This window comes from Lepisosteus oculatus, chromosome 9, assembly GCF_040954835.1.
Source record: "Lepisosteus oculatus isolate fLepOcu1 chromosome 9, fLepOcu1.hap2, whole genome shotgun sequence".
In the NCBI taxonomy this organism is placed as follows: domain Eukaryota; kingdom Metazoa; phylum Chordata; class Actinopteri; order Semionotiformes; family Lepisosteidae; genus Lepisosteus; species Lepisosteus oculatus.
This window is the reverse complement of record NC_090704.1, coordinates 3,482,248-3,500,084: the sequence shown is the minus strand read 5'-3', so window position 1 is coordinate 3,500,084 and position 17,837 is coordinate 3,482,248. Positions and strand designations below refer to the sequence as shown.

The window sequence follows — 17,837 nt, the reverse complement described above, 5'->3', positions numbered from 1 at the left end:
AACCTCAGCCAAGCAAAACAGTTCACATTCTTTCTCAGGGTGATTTGGAGCTCCTGTCTTTCCAAGACAAGAATAATCGGGCCGCAAGCCAGCAAGCAACGTAGCTGATGCAAGTCCAGTCTCCAGATGGATGTGACGTATTCCTACAGAAATGTCTGGAAGTTTTGAACTGAAAAGTGTCTGGGTTTCTTCTGCCCTGGAGCTAATGGAAAAAAAAACCTACTTTATAGCTTTAAAAGTTGTTTTATTAGATTTAGTTCTATTGCCACATCTCTCCTATCATCAATTCCTTACCTACTTCATTACTGAACTTGAAAAACAAGTCAGGTCTTTATTTTTTTTTATTTCAGTTCAGGCTAGGCTGTGCTGATAAATGTGTTTAAACAGAAAGACAAAAAAGCAGTTTGTTAGATTAATGGCTAGATTCTTGCTAAGATGTCTCTTAGTTGGTTGCCAGGAAATATACTGGGAAGATGAGCACAGTACCATAACAGGCAGAGGAGTCCATGCAAAAAGATTAGTGTCTTTGATGAACAATTAATTAGAACATTAGTTAAAATGTCAAAAGGCATTAATAGATTTTGAAACAATGTCTTGAATTATATTAAATGTTGGTAGAAAGTTTGTCAGGATATTTATCCTGCCTCAGATGAGTTAGGACTGAGACAACAGGAAAAACAGAAAGTCCTTCTCGGCACATGTCATTGTGTGGGGCTTCCTGTCTTATTCCTGGAGGGCCAGAGTGCCCGCAGGTTCTCATTTCAGCTCAGCTCTTAACGAGCTCAATCAGCTCGTTACTGGCTAAATGAGGCCAATTGAACAGCTTGAACAGGTGCTAACCTGCAGAACCTCACGGGGAGCCCAGAACCAGCGCATTTTGCATATAAGCATTAAACCACCAGTTTCTAAAGATCTGAAACAACTAAACTGGCATCAGCTCAGACAGGTGACTTCTTAAATTAGCTTATTTAAAGATCATCTGGAATAAAATGCTGTGACCCTTCATCCTCAATAGCCATAACATTTACGTGCTTCTAATCTTTATAAGCAGGTAGTGCAGGCACCTGTAAGACTACGTGGATCCTGGGATTGGAGTCTCCTTGTCCCTCTATGTACACTATATAGATGACATACCATACATTGTGGACTTGGTCTTGCTTTTTTACCATGCCTCACACTGTGGCTCTAAAACACCACCCCAAAAGAAATCAAAGACAAATTCACGAGAGCTTTAAAGTCTAGTTTAAATTCACGACTTTTTATAGTATAATTTGGTTTTGTTTTGCGTAATGTACACCCATGTGTAGTAAAGCACTGGGGGGGGCGATTGTTTTTAAAGGCTCTGTATAACACAAAGGTGACAAGTTTCGTTTGCATTACGGAGACCTTACCAAGATGGCGGACAGTGACGCCCATTGTACGATCTGCGCATGCGGAGACAGAGCCCCCGCCGCGGCCGACAGCAGGCGATCTGGAGCAGCTGGACAGCACCGAGGGGTTTGATGTTGTGGTTTGGAAGATGGCGGAGGGTTTGAAGGCGGAGTTAAGCTGCTACGGGCGCAGTTTTCAGGTTTGTGTCTGTTTACGTTGGGCAGGTGCATTTATGTACACCTAAACTCTGATTTCCAGCGTGACTAAGTTTAAAAAACACCGAGGTTATTCAGTGGGCACCGACCGGTTTACCCTGGTGACTATGTGCTCCGTCTTTGGGGTTAACTTCAGTGCTGGACACGTAGTAGTACAGTAAATTCTTACTTATTGTGAGTTTCATCGGTATAGTACGCTTAACACTCTCCTTCTTGATAAAAATGTACTAGACTTGATAAAAATCTGCAGTTTCTTGCGAAACGTTGTTCTGTTGTTGTGTAACCAATTTAGTTATTGCGAAATATTGTAGTTGCCGGCTCGTTAGAGAATACTATATGACGACTTAATGTCTCTGAGACATGATGTATTTATATCAACTAGACTAGGGATATAGTAGCCTGCAAACGTTTGTGAACTAAATGAGGTCGCAACTAGACTAAAATCTGTGACTAACTTTAAATTATTAATATTTCAGTGGTTACATATTGTAGTGTATTTCTTAAGTCGTATATTTCAGATGAGACCGTTTGGTGGACAGTTTGCTTATCCGTGTTCATTGCCCTCTCTAGTTTCTGTTAAGGGCTGTTCTCTTACCGTTACAATGATCACACACAGCCATGAGATATAGATTCTAATTTAATTAAAACACAGGAATTCTGCTGGTCAGGACAGGGCGGTTTCATCTAAGCAGGATCTGGAAATTTACTTTGACCCTTGTCAGCCTGTGTTTGCATGTTCCGGAGGTATGCTTGCCAAGCGCTGTTGTCATGTTGGTCTGGAAAGGGCTTAGTATATTTCCCAGTGCATTTGTGGTTCAATGTGGATGATCTTCAGTGGCGGAGGCAGAAATTGCACTGGGCGGGAAGAGTGCAACCCTAAGCCTTCTCCTGCTGGTTGCAACATGCACACGGCAAGAGATCGACAGACCAGAGCTTGCTCCCTTTCTGACTTCCTGCGTGGAGAGGGTTTCTGCGTGTGTTGAGGATGTGCTTTGTCATTTCTAGCTGGCGGAGATGGTGCGACACAGCAAGATTGCTGAGCTGCAGGCCTTTCAGCACACTCTGCAGGTAAACTCCCAGATCCGTGTTCATCTTGTTCCCGAGTTGCCCCTTGCCTGCCTGCCTCTCATGTGGTTTTATGGTCAACAGAGCACCCTCTCCCAGCAAACACACAGCTTACTAGAGCTGTCGGGAACTCAGGAAGGGCTTCACAGTGTCTAAGACAGTGTCGCCTAGGTCAGACCGCAGAATAGACCACTGTGATGTAGGCTACTTTTTTTTTAACAAGAAGAGCAGCCTAACTTTTTTTGTCATCACCAGGCAAACCTCAAACCCACATGTTCCTGTGCACTAAAAAAAGAATGCCGTTTCTGAGAAACCTGGCATTCTCTGTTACAAGGGCAAAAAGTACGTGAATGAAACTACATGTGCAGTTAGTGTTGAGGGGTGTCTCCTCAGTTGAAGTTTAAGACCTTTATTTCTTCGTGGGGGAAAAATGGTAGGGAAACCTTTTTAAAAATATCTTATCAATGATTGCACATTTTTTCTAATTCTTCCTGTTATGCAGTTTAGAATGGATGCTATGTTTTTTAGAGTGTGGTCAGTTGTGGGGTGGATTAAATTCGAAGAGTCAGGAACTTTAGTGTAAATCTGTTGGGGAAAAAAAGATGTCTGTTTTAACACTTTCATTTCCTTTTCAGTCAGTGTAGCATTATGAGATCTGTGCTCGGTCAGTATTTCATTTGTTATCACCAGGAAGAGGAATAAACCCCGTTTAAAGCAGAAGTGAAAATGCTACTGGGTGTTCCCCTCGTGTGCTTCCAGTTCAGGCGTCTCTTATTCCTCCTGTAGATGTTTCGCTTTCCGCCGTTTCATACCTCTGGAAAGATCCCTAAATTTAACCCCTTTAAAGCAGAAACGCCTATGCCTGATCGCGTGCCGAACATGCAAAAACGAGGAAACTGAATCCGTGTGCTTGCACGCAGTCGTGTTGAAGGGCGATGGTGTTTTTTTTTTTCCCCCTCCTCCAGTTGCAGAACAGCTCCCTGGCCTCTGTCCCAGCTGGGGGGGGCTGTGCGGGACTTGCCGGCCTCCCCCAGAGCTCCGCCGCCACCACCTCCGAGGAGCTGGCACCTGACACGGGCGCCACAGCCGGTAAGAGCCCACCTCCGAGGCGGGCAGTGCCTCACTGCCGCGCATCTCCTGCCTGCCTGCCTGCCTGCTGGGATTCTGTAAATTAGCAAGCGCAGAGCTCACTCGAGAGTGGTACTCCCCCCGCCACTTTGAAATGAGTAGCGGCGTACTTGAGGGATTTAAAATAGGCTGCTTTGTTTAATACAGGAATAATTCTTAATTAATGAGTGGCTTTTTTTTTAAGCAATGGGAAGGACAGACTTCTCATCGGCTGTAAGCTGGGAGCCTGTCAGGATACTGGACGGGATAGTACAGCTTTTGCATGAGGAAGGGTCTCGTTCATGGGGCCGGATGTCATTTGGTGGCATGTTTTTAAATATCATGTTGTTTTAAGGCTTGCGTTGCTTCATGCTTTGCCAATAGGTTCTATAAAGACTTTATTGGCACCACACTACAGTATGTAGCAACATCCTTGCGCATCTACACTGGCGTTTCTCAAGAAATCGGCGGTCTGATCTATAGATATTCCCTTGAAGCTACTATTAGTCATAACAAGGAGGAAGTGACACATTAATAAGAAGTTACCTTTGTTGATTTCGATTTTGGTACTGCTTTTCTTTTGGTTTACGCGAGATAAATAGTTAAACGGTGCTCTTTTTGAACTCTGTTCTTATCCCTAATCGAAGCACGATCAGTTGTCTTGATTCGGGTTAAAATGGACTGGCGCAGCAGTGTAGACAAAACCCTTCAGGTCAGGTGAGGATCAGATGTAACGCATGAAGGCATGAAAAGGCCTCAAGAGCAGCAGCTTTTCAGAAATAATCTGGGCAGATTGGATGTTGGAAGAGATGCGTCTATGTTCCAGGGACTCCACATGACTGAATAGCTTGCTGACCAAAAATTAAATGTTTTTTATTTGAAAGATTTTCCAAGCTTATGAATTAAAAAATGGAAAACGATGGACTTTTTTAAATGTATCTGTATTATTTGTATAAGCAGAATTTGAGCCCACGTCTGTCTTGACTTCGTCCATTGTCTTGTCTGGCCAAGTTCTTCTGTGCTTTGTGCCTTAACATTGCTCCACACTCATGTGCCTGCCTACCTTTATCCCTCCAATGGAATTCCCTGCATCTGCTGCCCCAGTGGTGGGAGCCCGTGAGCCGCTCAGCATACCGGATTCCGGGAAAAAGAGGAAGAAGAAAAGGAAAACGAAAGCCACTGACAGCTTCACCGGGAACTTCAACGGTAAGACCTTTCCCCTCTAAAATCGGAGGCATGCTTGGGTGGAGTTTTTATATTGCGTGTTTTTTTTTGCACAACATGGTCTCTGCCTCAAGAAAAGAAACAGTTTTATTACTGATAATGACATGTTGAGATGATATGTGCCATTAATAAGAAGGGACAGCGATGTTCGAAAGCTCTTAGATGTTTCTGGGGGCGAAGAGGTCCAGCTGACTAAAAAAAAAAGGTATCAGTTCTAGGGAGGGCTGATACCATCCCTGCAGCTGGGATTAGTGGTTAGAGCTCTGAACTCTGGATGGTCTTGGGTTCTGAACCGCGGCGCGACTCTGTACCCTTGAGCAAGGCACTTCACGCAGGACTGCTGCAGTGACCCCGTTGTGTGAGTGAGCACCATCTAGGTCTTCATCGCGGCTGAGAATTCGTTCAGGGGTGACTCGCCTGGTGAAATGAAGGGTGAGGCAAGAAAGGGGTGTGACTCCGTGGCCTTTTCCTTGTTTTCCCCAGACGTGTACAAACTCACGGACGAGCTGCTGGGCCAGGGGGCCTACGCTAAGGTCCAGGGTTGTGTCAGCCTGCAGAATGGGAAGGAATTTGCTGCCAAGGTAAGGGGGTCAGTTAGGCGTCTCTGCATTTTACTGCAGTGGCAGCATTGCTGTAGGTGTACGTAGGCTCTCAATAAGAAATAACTGGGAGTGAACGGATTAATTGCACATTTCCTTTATATTATATTATAGAATCAAAAGTGTACTGTAAGCACACTGCAGCTTTTAATTTTTGAGACATGGTGGAAGAAGCAGTTCTGCGTTGTGCTGCTTGAGGCCGCCTGATCAGTCACGTTAGCAGTTCGCTCTTCCTGCGCCCCAGGTCGTGCAGCAACAACCGAACCGCTGGTCGGCAGGTCGGCCGTGCTCTTAGTATAGTAACCCTCACGCGCGCGCGGGGGTTTGCCGTGGTGTCAGCGCTCGGCGTTTTGTGCCCCGCAGATCATCGAGAAGAACGTGGGACACAGCCGCAGCCGCGTGTTCCGGGAAGTGGAGACGCTCTACCAGTGCCAGGGCAGCCGGTACGCAGACCTCGGGGGAATCCTGGGATCCTGTCTTTTGTTGAGTCTCTCGTTTCCTGCTTGCAGGGAGTCGGGCTATACCTGAACCGTTCCGGAACGCGGCCCGTGCTGTAGGGTAGCTTGGTGGTACAGTCCCAGAGCTGCACCTGGCTTTAATCCCGGTCTTGGGTGAAGTCTGCGTGTTCTTCCTGGGGGTATAAGTTATAGACGTATAGACAGCAGGTTTTTTTTTTTTTTTTTTTTTTAATGCTTGTTTCCTGCCTCCTCCCAGTGCTGGATTGACTCTTGCCCTGTTGCTCTGTGAAGGACAAGCTTTCTGTCATGATGGGGAGCTGCTGTGAGTTCTCAGGCCTGTTCTGTGCCCTCTTCTTCCAAGTTAGGCACTGATTCAACACAACTCCCTGATGGTGGATAGCTAGATCTTAACAGCAGGGAGGTCCCCCATACTGCTATTTGTATTGAAGCAGTGCTGCTGGGGCTGTTGGTAATAACTCAAAAGCAGCATTTACGACCACTTAACCTGACCTGATTAGATCTTGGGAGTGATGCACAGCTGAGGCTGGTCAGTGCTGGGATTGGAGACCTAAGGAAAGATGAGTTAGTTCTGTAAGTGGCATAGGTGACCAGAAGGTGGCACTCTTCCATCTTGAGCGCGATTTCCAAACCCGCACCAGTATTTTAGCAGTGCACCAGGAGGTGCCATTAAAGATTCCAGGCCGCTACTAATAAAGTAGGGAGGGGTCTTAACTCCATCGTCCCGTGGGCTTGGACAGTCTGGCTTCTCTGAATTCAGTTGTCAGTCTCACTTTTCTGCCTGATCTGCAGTATAGTGGGGCTTCAGGCTCTTCATGCTGCAGGTCAATGATGGATGAAGTGGGGCCCATCCTATATGGGAAACCTAATTACACAGTGTGTTACTGTATATTATTATTATTGTACAGTAGCACATATTTACCTGTGAGAGGTGGAAAGTATAATTATGACCACAATCATCATAAGGTTTTGCTGACTTTCTTTACACAGAGTAACAATTAAAATATAAAAAAAGCATAGAACATGTGCTACTTTAAGCAGGTTGCAGCATAATTCAATTAAAAAACATCTGAGATGTATGGGTATCATGTTTCACCTACCTAAAGGTTCAGTACCTTTAGCATTCAGGGCAATACTGATCTCATTTATATCTTTTTACAGTTACTCCTTTTCCCCCAAAAAAACTGAGGTGCTGACATTTAGTGTTGCTTTTTAAAAAAACAGATAACAGTACACACCAGGTAGTGTACCATAAACAAGTAAAAGTGGAATTACTGGTGGTCTATTATTAAACCAAGCTCTTGTTTGTTAATGTTATTAATTGACATTCTTAATGTGTGTCATTTCTGTGACTTTACAGTAGATAAGCTGCCTCCTTGTAAGGACGGTATTAAAGTAGGACTGTTTGCTGACTGTTCTGTAATAAGGTATGATGAATATTGTGCGGGGACAGGAATTATTTTGCTCATTGAGATAATGGTTTGCAAACCCTGAGGCGGCGGTCGCGGTCACAGAGTGGATTGTCTCTAAACCGGTTTTTCCTCAAAACTAGAAAAGAGCTGTGCTGCGTTTCGGAAGCAGAGCTGTACCAGAGCGGGGGATGTAGTGTGTAGTATAGTTCTGCTCGTTGTCACATTGACTGTACCTCTCGACTGAGGGGGAACTGCCCAGAAACACACAGGGTCACTGCAATCTGTAGTGTCACTTGTATTTGTTTATCTTGTAGCTTCATACGTTGAAGCCGTTTCTGTTTTTAGGAATATTTTGGAGCTGATTGAATTTTTTGAAGATGAGACCCGGTTTTATTTGGTGTTCGAGAAGCTGCGAGGAGGTACAGTATAGGCCTGTTAAGGAGACCTTTCTTCTGTTAAAAAAAAACAAAACAAAAATATTGCTAGTCAAACAGATTTATAACAATTTGGATACATTCAGTATGATATTTAATATGACAGACATGCATGGGAAGGAAATACAAATAAATGATTGAAATAATAAGTTTGGCTAAATGTTATTAGTTTATACATTCAGCGACCTATCAGCGTATACTGAATAGATGTTTTTTTTATCATTATTAGGAGTTCATAAAAGTGAGAAGCAGCTGTGAAAAGTAACGGGTATTCTGTAATGTACCTCACTCTGATGTCCTGTCCTGTCCTGTCCTGTCCTGTCCACAGGCTCCATTCTGACTCACATTCAGAGCCGCAAGCACTTCGACGAGAGGGAGGCCAGCCGGGTGGTGAGGGACATCGCAACAGCCTTGGATTTCCTCCACACGAAAGGTGAGGAAGCCGGGCGACCGTGCTTCTCCCGAGTGCAGCGTTCACCCACCCCTGCCCGCTCTGAAATTCGCCGTGTGTTTTCCTGGCACGTGCCGTGAGCTCCACAGCGCCAGTCAGGAGAGTCTGCACCGGCTGGTGGAGGGCCGTCTCTCGCACGGTCTCTGCTGGCCTGCGGGACCCTTGGTCCCCTCCCCCGCATGACAGGAGGACCCTGGCTAGCCAGTGACTGCCATAGCGGCACAGCCAGTTCCTTGCCACCACATGGCAGCCCTGTTAATTCCTGGCCAAATTTCCCATTGGCCCTTACCAATCATGGCCTCCTAATAATCCCCCTCTACGAATTGGCTTCATCACTCTGCTCTCCTCCCCACTGAGAGCTGGTGTGTGGGGAGCGTTCTGGTGCATCATCCAGGTGGGGGCTGCTTACTGGTGGTGGTGGAGGGGATCCCCATTACCTGTCAAGCGCTTTGAGTGGAGTGTCCAGAAAAGCGCTATATGAGTGTAAGCAATTATTATTATTATTAATTCCACACTCTGCATGAGACATGAGAGGTAAGTTCAAGGCATAAACATAAAGGGAGAACACTTGAGAGAGGCGGGGGAAGAGCTCCGGTTTTCCTGTGTCCAGAGGGGACTAGACGCTTTAAGGCAAACTCGGATGAAAGGGTGCAATGAGTATTGCTTATAACAATGTAGCGTGCGGGGAGGTGCGATGTGAACGTTTTTAGAATTGTGTGAGTTGGCCGTGGGATGGATAAGACCTAGAAGCCCTGGCTTGGGTCATCACTAGTTTCCCTTGCTTGTTCGCTCCAGTGGCGAACAGACCAAGAGTTGTAAGGGAACAGGAAATGCCCGACTCTCCCCCCCTCCGAATCACTGAGACATGTTATTTTTTCAAATCTGTGGTGTCACTTTTCACTAATGCTGGCATTCATTCCAGGCATTGCCCACAGAGACCTGAAACCTGAGAATATTCTTTGTGAATTCACTGATCAGGTATGGTTTGTCCACTTACTGTAAGTTACAGATGAGCAAGTTTTTCTACTGTTGGTCTCGATGGGTTAAGTACATTAAACCTTTAAAGTCTGGATTTGTTGAGATACAGAATAACTAAAACTGGAATTAGTTTATTCTGCACCTTCTGTATAAGAATGTATATATAACTTTCTTCATAATCATAAACACGGAATTTTGAATGTATATAGTTTGGTAAGAACCAAGCAAAATAATTGTAAAATATTAAGAGAACAGACAAAATTCTTGTGTATAATGTATGTTTGCAAATTTGTATTATAAAAGGATGGTTGTGTAATATCATTTGTATTTCTAATGGTTCTATTTGTTCTCTAAAATAAAAAAATTAAAAAGAAACTTCAATAGCATTTAAAAATTCTATTTTTCAGTTTTCTTTAACAGTTTATACTCGGTTATAAACATTATTCATAAAATCCTCAATCATGCTTCTTAAATAATTTTGAGTGGTTATAAGAAATATTTAGAAAATATGAATTGTTCTTTTTTCGGTAGTGTGTAATAAGTTCTAAGATAACTTTTTTTTAAATAACTTCACAAAAATTTAGAACCTTTCAACCTTCCTAAGTACTAGAAATGCATTTTTTAAAGTGTACTAAGTTTTTAAAGAACTAGGCATGATATGCAAGTAGCCAGTGTTTGTTTCAGAGCTGTGTAAAAGCACACTTTATATCATGAAGTGCTATTTCTGACATCTAGGCTTGGATTGTCCAGCACATATGTCTACCTTCACAGATTTTCTCCTTTGTGTACAGTACTTTGTGAAATAAAGCGAGCTTTAGAGAGAACTCAGCTTAATCAATTTAAAAGAATACTTTATTGAGACACAGTTTTCATTTTGTCTCGCCACTGAAAAGCTGGGGGCTCCATGATTGTAGAAGATAAAAGATCAGCCCACAGCAAGTGGATCTCGTTCTCAGCCTTTACTGCTGTTATAATAGATGTTGACGCATCTCTGATTTTCTTTCTTGCCCTATCTGTGCTCTACATCTTTTTATTCAAAGTTATTATTGCCGGCATAATAGTAAATCTCCAGTAGCGATTTTAGACATCTGCAAGAGCCCTTCAGGATGGGTCCAGTGTTGGCAGATCACTTGTTAAGTAGTGACCTTGTTGTGACCGAATGATTTTTTTTTAGTTCGCTGAAGGCAGAGTCTATCTGTATTCGCATTTGAAGGCTGGCGTGCTTCTTTGAAACGGGTGCTCGGTGAACAGTTCAGCAGTGGCAAAGGGGGTGCATGGCGTTGACACTCGTATCCCTGCCTCAGGTGTCCCCGGTGAAGATCTGTGACTTTGACCTGGGGAGTGGAGTGAAGCTGAGCAGTGCCTGTACGCCCATAACTACTCCCGAGCTCACCACCCCGGTAATCCAGCCTAAGACCGAAGGCTTCCTGTTCCGTTGGCGCCTTGTTATTAAGATAAGCCCGTGCTCTTGGATGCGAGGTGCCTGTGCCTGTCTTGCAGTGCGGCTCAGCAGAATACATGGCTCCAGAAGTGGTGGAGGTGTTCACGGACGAGGCCTCCTTCTACGACAAGCGCTGCGACCTGTGGAGCCTGGGCGTCATCCTCTACATCCTCCTGAGCGGCTGCCCTCCCTTCACCGGGCACTGTGGCACGGACTGCGGCTGGGAGCGGGGAGAGACGTGCCGCGCCTGTCAGGTGTGTGGGGTCCGTTCATCAGAAAACACCTTCACGAGAGGAAAACCATTCAGATCCCTTTCTGAGGCCTAGAAAGTCACTTGGTGTTTTCAGCAGCCGCATCGCCCCGAACCCCACCTCTGACAGCCCACTGGAGCTCAGCAGGTGGGAGCCTGGCCAGTACCTGGATGGGAGACCTGCTGGGAGAGTTAAGGTTGCTGTTGGAAGAGGCGTTAGTGGGACCAGTAGGGGGCGCTCACCCCGCAGTCTGTGTGGGTCCTAATGCCCCCGTATAGCGATGGGGACGCTATTCTGTAAAAAGGTGCCATCCTTCGGGTGAGACGTAAAACCGAGGTCCTGACTCTCTGTGGTCTTTAAAGATCCCAGGGCGTTTCTTGTAAAGAGTAGGGGTGTAACCCTGGACCCTGAAACGTCATAAACCAGGTGTTGACTTTCAAGGGATGTGTGTACTTTACACCTCATAGATTACAACTGTGGAAAATGAGTGTTCTTCTTAGTCCAGAAATGATGGCTTTATAATTTAGAATCTTAAGTCTAGTTAATGCATTGCCAAAACAATTGGCATCTTGTAACAGTAGTAATATATGTTTATTTGGCCACCCAATTTATCTTTTATTTTTTTTATTTCTCTTTAGAACAACTTATTTGAGAGCATCCAAGAGGGGAAATACGAGTTTCCGGAGAAGGATTGGGCTCACATATCCGAAGGGGCCAAAGACCTCATTTCCAAGCTCCTTGTGCGTGATGCCAAGCAGAGACTGAGTGCTGCCCAGGTCCTACAACACCCCTGGGTGCAGGGGGTAAGTGCTCTGCCCACAACTTCGAATGTAAAATTCCGACCAGGTTCTATTTTTTTAGAAGCTTTCAACTGTGCTGCTTTTTCGTCGAAGCATTCTTAGTCATGCTCATAGGTTCTTTCAAAAGTTCAATGAAATATCTCGCCCTAAAATGACCTGCGAAAACGGCACCCTTATGTTGTTTTCAGAGTAATTAAACCAGAATAAAGGAATGGGTTCTGGCATTTACAGGCTGCTAAAAGCTTGTTGGCATAGTAGCACCACCGTAAAATTCCTGTTAAGAATGCTTTTCATTTTAAGTTTCACTGCAAGAGATTTCCACTTTCTAACATGCAGACTTACTGTTCAATTCCTTAGTTGTGTCTTTGGTCAGTTCATTCACGATCTGCTCTCTTAAATTGCATGCGGTTTGTGTGAGTGTGCTCATTACGTTCCTGTCGTGACCTGTAGAGAAGGCCAGCGTCTCTCTTCTGTGAGATCTTCGTCAGCTTTTATTTTCTGAATTTGCTCTGCTTCCAGAACGCTCCTGAGAGAGGCCTTCCTACCCCGCATGTACTGCAAAGGTGAGCTACTCAGACTACATAATCCTCATCGGAAATGAGATAGAAAATAGGCCAGCAAGAAGGAAACAGCAGAACCTGTATGAGATGTGGAAAGAAATGAATCCACGAAAAAAGTAGCCATGCAAGAAACTCGACAGCTGTATTGTGAAAACCAATGTAATGTCATGTTAGTTTTCTGATTCTGTGCTCCGGAGTGAGTCATCAGTGTTCAGAGTCCATTTAACCTGATTGGCTATCTCCTAATAAGCAACTACTTCATTATGGTTGTGTGACTGTTTGAATGGCAGAACACCATTCGCATTTCAGGAAGTATTTTCCAAGAGGTGGTTAGTCATTACTGTAAGTTTTTGTTCTTGCCGCTGACTCCTAGAAAGTCAGAGTAAACTATCTCTTTTTTTTTTTCCAATTACCATGTAAATTATATTAAACATGAACTTCCACTTTACTGAAGGTAATGGAGCAGTGCGTTAACGGAGCTATAACACGTCCGTTTTAAAGGTATTGGGAAGCGTGGCACGAAGTACAGCTTAATTTTCATAAGTGGCTGTCTTGCTTCAATACACAATAATGAAGATTTTTTGCTGTTTTCCTCTGCTGTTGTGATGGTCAGGGCAGAAGATGATGATGTCTCCTAATTTAATACAGGCCTTTACTGCCTTTGTAGGGGTGATACTCAGCATCTGTCATCTTAGACATTTCAGTAATCATATCTAAAAGTGGATGTGGGAAAATGAAAGAGCATGAATATCTTACACTTGGTAACAGGGTTAATATTGCTGCTTAATAGCATGCAGATGACATTTCCACAATCTTTGCTCTTTTGATAAATGTCCCGTCATGTGGCAGCTGCTGCGATGAGCTGAACTTTGTTATAGCCTTTAATACAGATCTTATTAGTGAACAGCTTGGTTTAAAAGGCCAGTGCATTATACACCTTTGTCAGTGGTAATAGGTTTAATAGCTAGGCCTATATCGAAAGGCACAGCAGTGTAAGGTTTTTTGCTAATGGCTGGGAAGTAGATGCTTTGAAAAGCACAGTTCTTATATACTGAGTGGAAAGTGTATGTAAGAATACATCTGATTTCTTTCAGAAATGGTTACACTACAGTGGTAAATTTCAGTAACTAAAAATGTTTAATCTCATTAACTGGCGAAGTGTAATGTGATTGGGAGTTCCATATTAGTTCACAATGAAATTACTTTGAGTGCCATATAAAAGCCCTGGACTGGCTGTGGACGTTTTACACAGCATGGACACAAAAATCAGAAATGTTTTTCCAGATGTGTATTTATACTGTATATGGAAACAGCCTCATCTGTTAAAGACAGGGCAATACAGTCTTCAGCTTTTCATAATGGACCAGAAAGGTATATAACAACTATGATGTTTTAAATGACAGGTATATGCATTGCATGTTGGAATTTGCAGGTAGAATTCTTAAAATTTTCAAATTGAACCTAAAAACTATGGCTTGTGGTCAGATTAAGTTACCTAAATTGCAGGTGTGTCAGGTTGTTTTATACTAGAGATAGTTTCCTACCACTGGAAGTAATCTGTGTGTTTAATGGCAGACTGGGATCAGAGGGTGTGATCCATTCATAGGAATATAAATGCAAAAGAGGTGATTGTCCTACTTGCATAGACATGGGTGACCTGATGAGTAACCGTGCTTCAGCTGTATAACATGCATGAGCAGCTGAATTTTGCATTTAATCTTAATCTCCTGAAACTGTGCTGCTGTTCCTGGATTTTTATACAAAATACCTCCAGTGACGGGCAAGTGATTTATTCTTTCGGGCCAGTTCGACTGCATGTTTTATTTGTCCTTCCCACCTGCTCTCCAGGAATAGCAGCACGAAAGACCTGACCCAGTTTGCAGCCGACGCCATCGCCTTTAACCGGCAGCTGTCCCAGCACGACGAGGAGCAGGAAGACATGACCGCCATCATCTGCTCCATGAGACTCTCCCCTCCGTCCAACTCCCGGCTGGCCCGGCGCAGGGCTCAGACACACGCCCTCCGGGCCGAGGACTTCCAGTCTGGTGCCGACGCCTCGGGCTTGTTTTAACTTGACGGGACGCAAGCAGTGTGCCGATTGCTCCAGCTTAGTTTTAGCCCGCCAGTGACATCCCCAGCAGGAATAGGTGGGCTTAGGGGGAGGTGCCCCTTGGGTTCAGAAGCCTCGTTCAGTGTTCACTGTGATTACACAAGATGAGAGGTAAAAGGAAACGGCACACTTTCCAAACAGAGCAGTAATGTAGCCAGCCAGCATATCCGTAATGATGTGACTTTTATATCACAACAAAGGCCGGAGGCCTAAATAACACTACGTAGGCGTTCTCCATTGTGGTAAATTACAGCCCAGGTTGGCGGTAACCTGTGTAATCGTTGTTCGTCATAATTTAAATTTTATCAACGGAGTAATGAGTGACAGTGAGGTGCTCTCTGAACTGGGTTACTGTTTCCTTCCTTTTTTTTGTCCTTGTTTTATTTTATTTTAATAAGCTATTTTTCCTGAGAACAAGCTGTGAAGTGTGGTTCAGTGTGCGTGTATGCCACTATCTCAAGCGAGGGGTTTTGGGAATTTTAAACGTGTAAGAACAGGCCCAAGGATGTTGTTTCTGCCCAGTAGTGTTTGGCCCATGATCAGTGAGCTAGCCTCGGAGGCTTCTAGACCTGAAAGTCGATCATGCGTTTCGATATGGATAGTCTTAAAGGGCCATTTGGGTTTTTATCAGTGAAGAAAGGATAACTGGTAAGAAATGGTAGTCCCCCCCACTGGGATAGCGGTCTTCATTTCTTGTAGAATGTAGTCCAATCTTCATATTCATTTGAGTTTCAGATAATATCATCAAGTCAGGATGTGGAGAGGCTGCTGTATTCCTGGAGGCGGGGCCTCAGGGCTGTTATCTTACATGCATAAATGTTCTTTCTGCACTTCTTTGCTGCAGATTCTGAATAAGTCACATGAAACATTACCTAGTTAATTTTTTCTGGGCATGTGACGTCCACAAGTACTGAGTAAACATCTTTGTTTGTGTGGTCTGTAGAGAAACATTGAAGTTACATTAGAATACTTAAAAAGAACATCTGGGGACACTTGGGGTGTTAAATTGCAGAATCCTTCCATGAACATTTTAAAATATTTTAGAAATAGAGGTGATATTTCCAAAATGTCAAGAATGCATCCACCCACAGTGTTGTTGCAAATTACTTTTTTATTGTTCTAGAATTTTTTTTTATACAGGCTTCTTAGAATTTAAAAAGACAAAGCAGTTTTTATGCCGTTTGAACAAGCCGAAAAAAGGCCTGTTCAGCACTTTTAAATTTTCCACTGAGCTGCTTTGCATTTTAAACTTGGAACTTTTAATGAAAATGATGAATTTGTCGAAGCTCTTAAATGTTACCTTTTATGTTTGAAATAGAAATGTATGCATAGCTGATAAGTTTTTTTAGATTTATTGCATTGTCTGAGTATTACATTCCTATTACCTGCAAATTAATTCTTACTGGACATGATTGTGTCTGATTGCTAAAATTAGTGACAGTCTGCAATTCCTGTGTGCAGAACCTGATTTTTGAAATTGTGCATATTACCTCAGTCTTTTGATTCATGCAAAAGTTGCACATTGCTGTTTGCACATTAGATTTACATGTATCAATACACCCCTTTCTGCCCTGTCAGAGCTTTCCTTCTGTATCAGTAACGCGGTGTAACAGATGAATGCTGTCAAACGAATTCACCTGATGCAGAATACTAAATTTGAGTTCGTTTGTATTTGTTACAGACTCTCATTAACTCATTTTTAATTAGATTTGTAGGGTAAATTATAAGTCAAGAATTGTCATCTTTGGTTGAAGTGCATAGTTCTTATGTACCCATTCTAAGTGTGCTTTTTATGTTGGTTTGAAGCACAGTTCAGGGCTGAAGTAGATTAAGTGTTGATAGTTCTGTGAAAACCTCATTATTGAGCTGGTAAAACAAATGTTCAGTGGCGTTTTGGATCCATTGTGGTTCATGTATTTTTTTTCACCATCTCTGCAGAATTCTGATGTAGTGTTTGTGTGTCATAAATGTCAGACACTACCAAATGTCATTTTTTTTTCAAGTGGCACCTTCTTGGTGGATCTGGGAGTCAAGGGGCGTCGGCTTACAGACTGTGTGATAGATGGCTGTGAACTAGCTCCACATGGAAGGATCAAAGTGAAGGAACAGATGACAGCTAGGTAGCCATATTAATGTTTCATCTCATCTCTGTAAAATGGCAAACATTTGCATATAAATGACTGCACAGCTAGGTGTTTTTAGGGTCCTAAAAGGGGTATAAAATGCATGTGAAAATAATTATCCGTTCATGCAAAAACCTACGTTTCGGCACAGCAGTGCGATAGTTCAGATGAGTTGATTAGACTTCTGTCTAAAATAACCTGTTATAAAGCTCATAATGCAGTGGAGTGATTTGAGTTGGCAGCACTGCGCGAGAAGCTCAGGGCTTCTTGCAGCACCAGTGAAATCTCCAGTTACATTAAAGGAGGTAAAGTCTGGTCTGTGAGAAGCCTGGTGTCCTACTGAGGCTTATAGTACAAAATGGGATGTTTTTCGGTCACTGCAGTACTGGGTTATATACTGTGGGTCCTAAAACATTTTCCACTTAATGTTAGCTGTTCAGTGTGATTTGTGAGAAAGATACTGAACTTGGTCAGGCTTTTTATTTTTTTTTGCTTTTGGATATATTGATAAGACTGAATGTCTGCCTGGAACACGCAAGTCACTTTTTTTATTGGTTGAAAGAACATAATAGGAATGTGACCTATTTCGTTTGTGAGCCCCAAAGTTTCATCTAAGCCATTTATAAAAATAAAGATTATTCTTTGGTACATGTCTGCAGCCGTTTTCTTTCTCTAACTACCTCAGTCTCTAAACAACATTTAGAAAATAATTGAATTTGTATTGTGTAACGTGTGTATTGTATAGTTAAATTGCATGGAATCTGTAGACTGCTGTTACTTCATGGAGTAAAAGTTAAATAAGCCGAAGTACTGTGCTTAGTTACATTATTTCAACCCATCTGGAAAGAAGCAGACATGACAATATCATAATCCAAAGAAGAGTTGAAAAATTCACATTGAAGAAGTATCATTTGTTTTAGCTTTGATGTAATTTTGTTCAGCTAGAGTAATGTGGACTCAAGCATTCTGCTTCAGCAAAGTAATGGTACGCCAGTAGTTGCATGGCATAAAGAAATTTGGTCCTCTTTCTAGTCAAGGAGTAATGTTAATATACTGAATATTATAATGCATTTGATTACATTTTTAGTTTTCTCATTTCATGTACTGAACACCGATTAATTGAAGAATAATTGCTCAGCAGCATTGTAAATGAAGGATGTGAACCATGTTAGTGCGCGTTTGTCTTTATGGCCCAATGGCCCAAATAATTTTAAGTGTTT

General features: G+C 43.1%; 1 protein-coding gene across 1 annotated transcript; it reads left to right on the top strand.

Annotated features, from left to right (window-relative positions):
* Positions 1 to 1,461: 1,461 nt before the first annotated feature.
* On the top strand, positions 1,462 to 17,265 carry mknk1 (MAPK interacting serine/threonine kinase 1). The gene is made up of 14 exons (XM_006634777.3): positions 1,462 to 1,570; positions 2,592 to 2,654; positions 3,617 to 3,740; positions 4,863 to 4,964; positions 5,466 to 5,563; positions 5,945 to 6,024; positions 7,815 to 7,888; positions 8,232 to 8,336; positions 9,277 to 9,332; positions 10,637 to 10,732; positions 10,833 to 11,027; positions 11,663 to 11,827; positions 12,344 to 12,387; positions 14,233 to 17,265. Exons 1-14 carry the CDS (start codon positions 1,520 to 1,522, stop codon positions 14,453 to 14,455), a joined length of 1,476 nt encoding a protein of 491 aa, XP_006634840.2. The 5' UTR covers positions 1,462 to 1,519; the 3' UTR covers positions 14,456 to 17,265.
* Positions 17,266 to 17,837: the final 572 nt, after the last annotated feature.

Bases quoted from the DNA above. Each gene is read 5' to 3' on its own strand.
- mknk1 (XM_006634777.3), top strand. From the start codon at position 1,520: ATGGCGGAGGGTTTGAAGGCGGAGTTAAGCTGCTACGGGCGCAGTTTT. The intron at 7,889-8,231 runs GTACAGTATAGG...TCCTGTCCACAG, and splicing joins GTTCGAGAAGCTGCGAGGAG to GCTCCATTCTGACTCACATT. The intron at 12,388-14,232 runs GTGAGCTACTCA...CCTGCTCTCCAG, and splicing joins ACCCCGCATGTACTGCAAAG to GAATAGCAGCACGAAAGACC.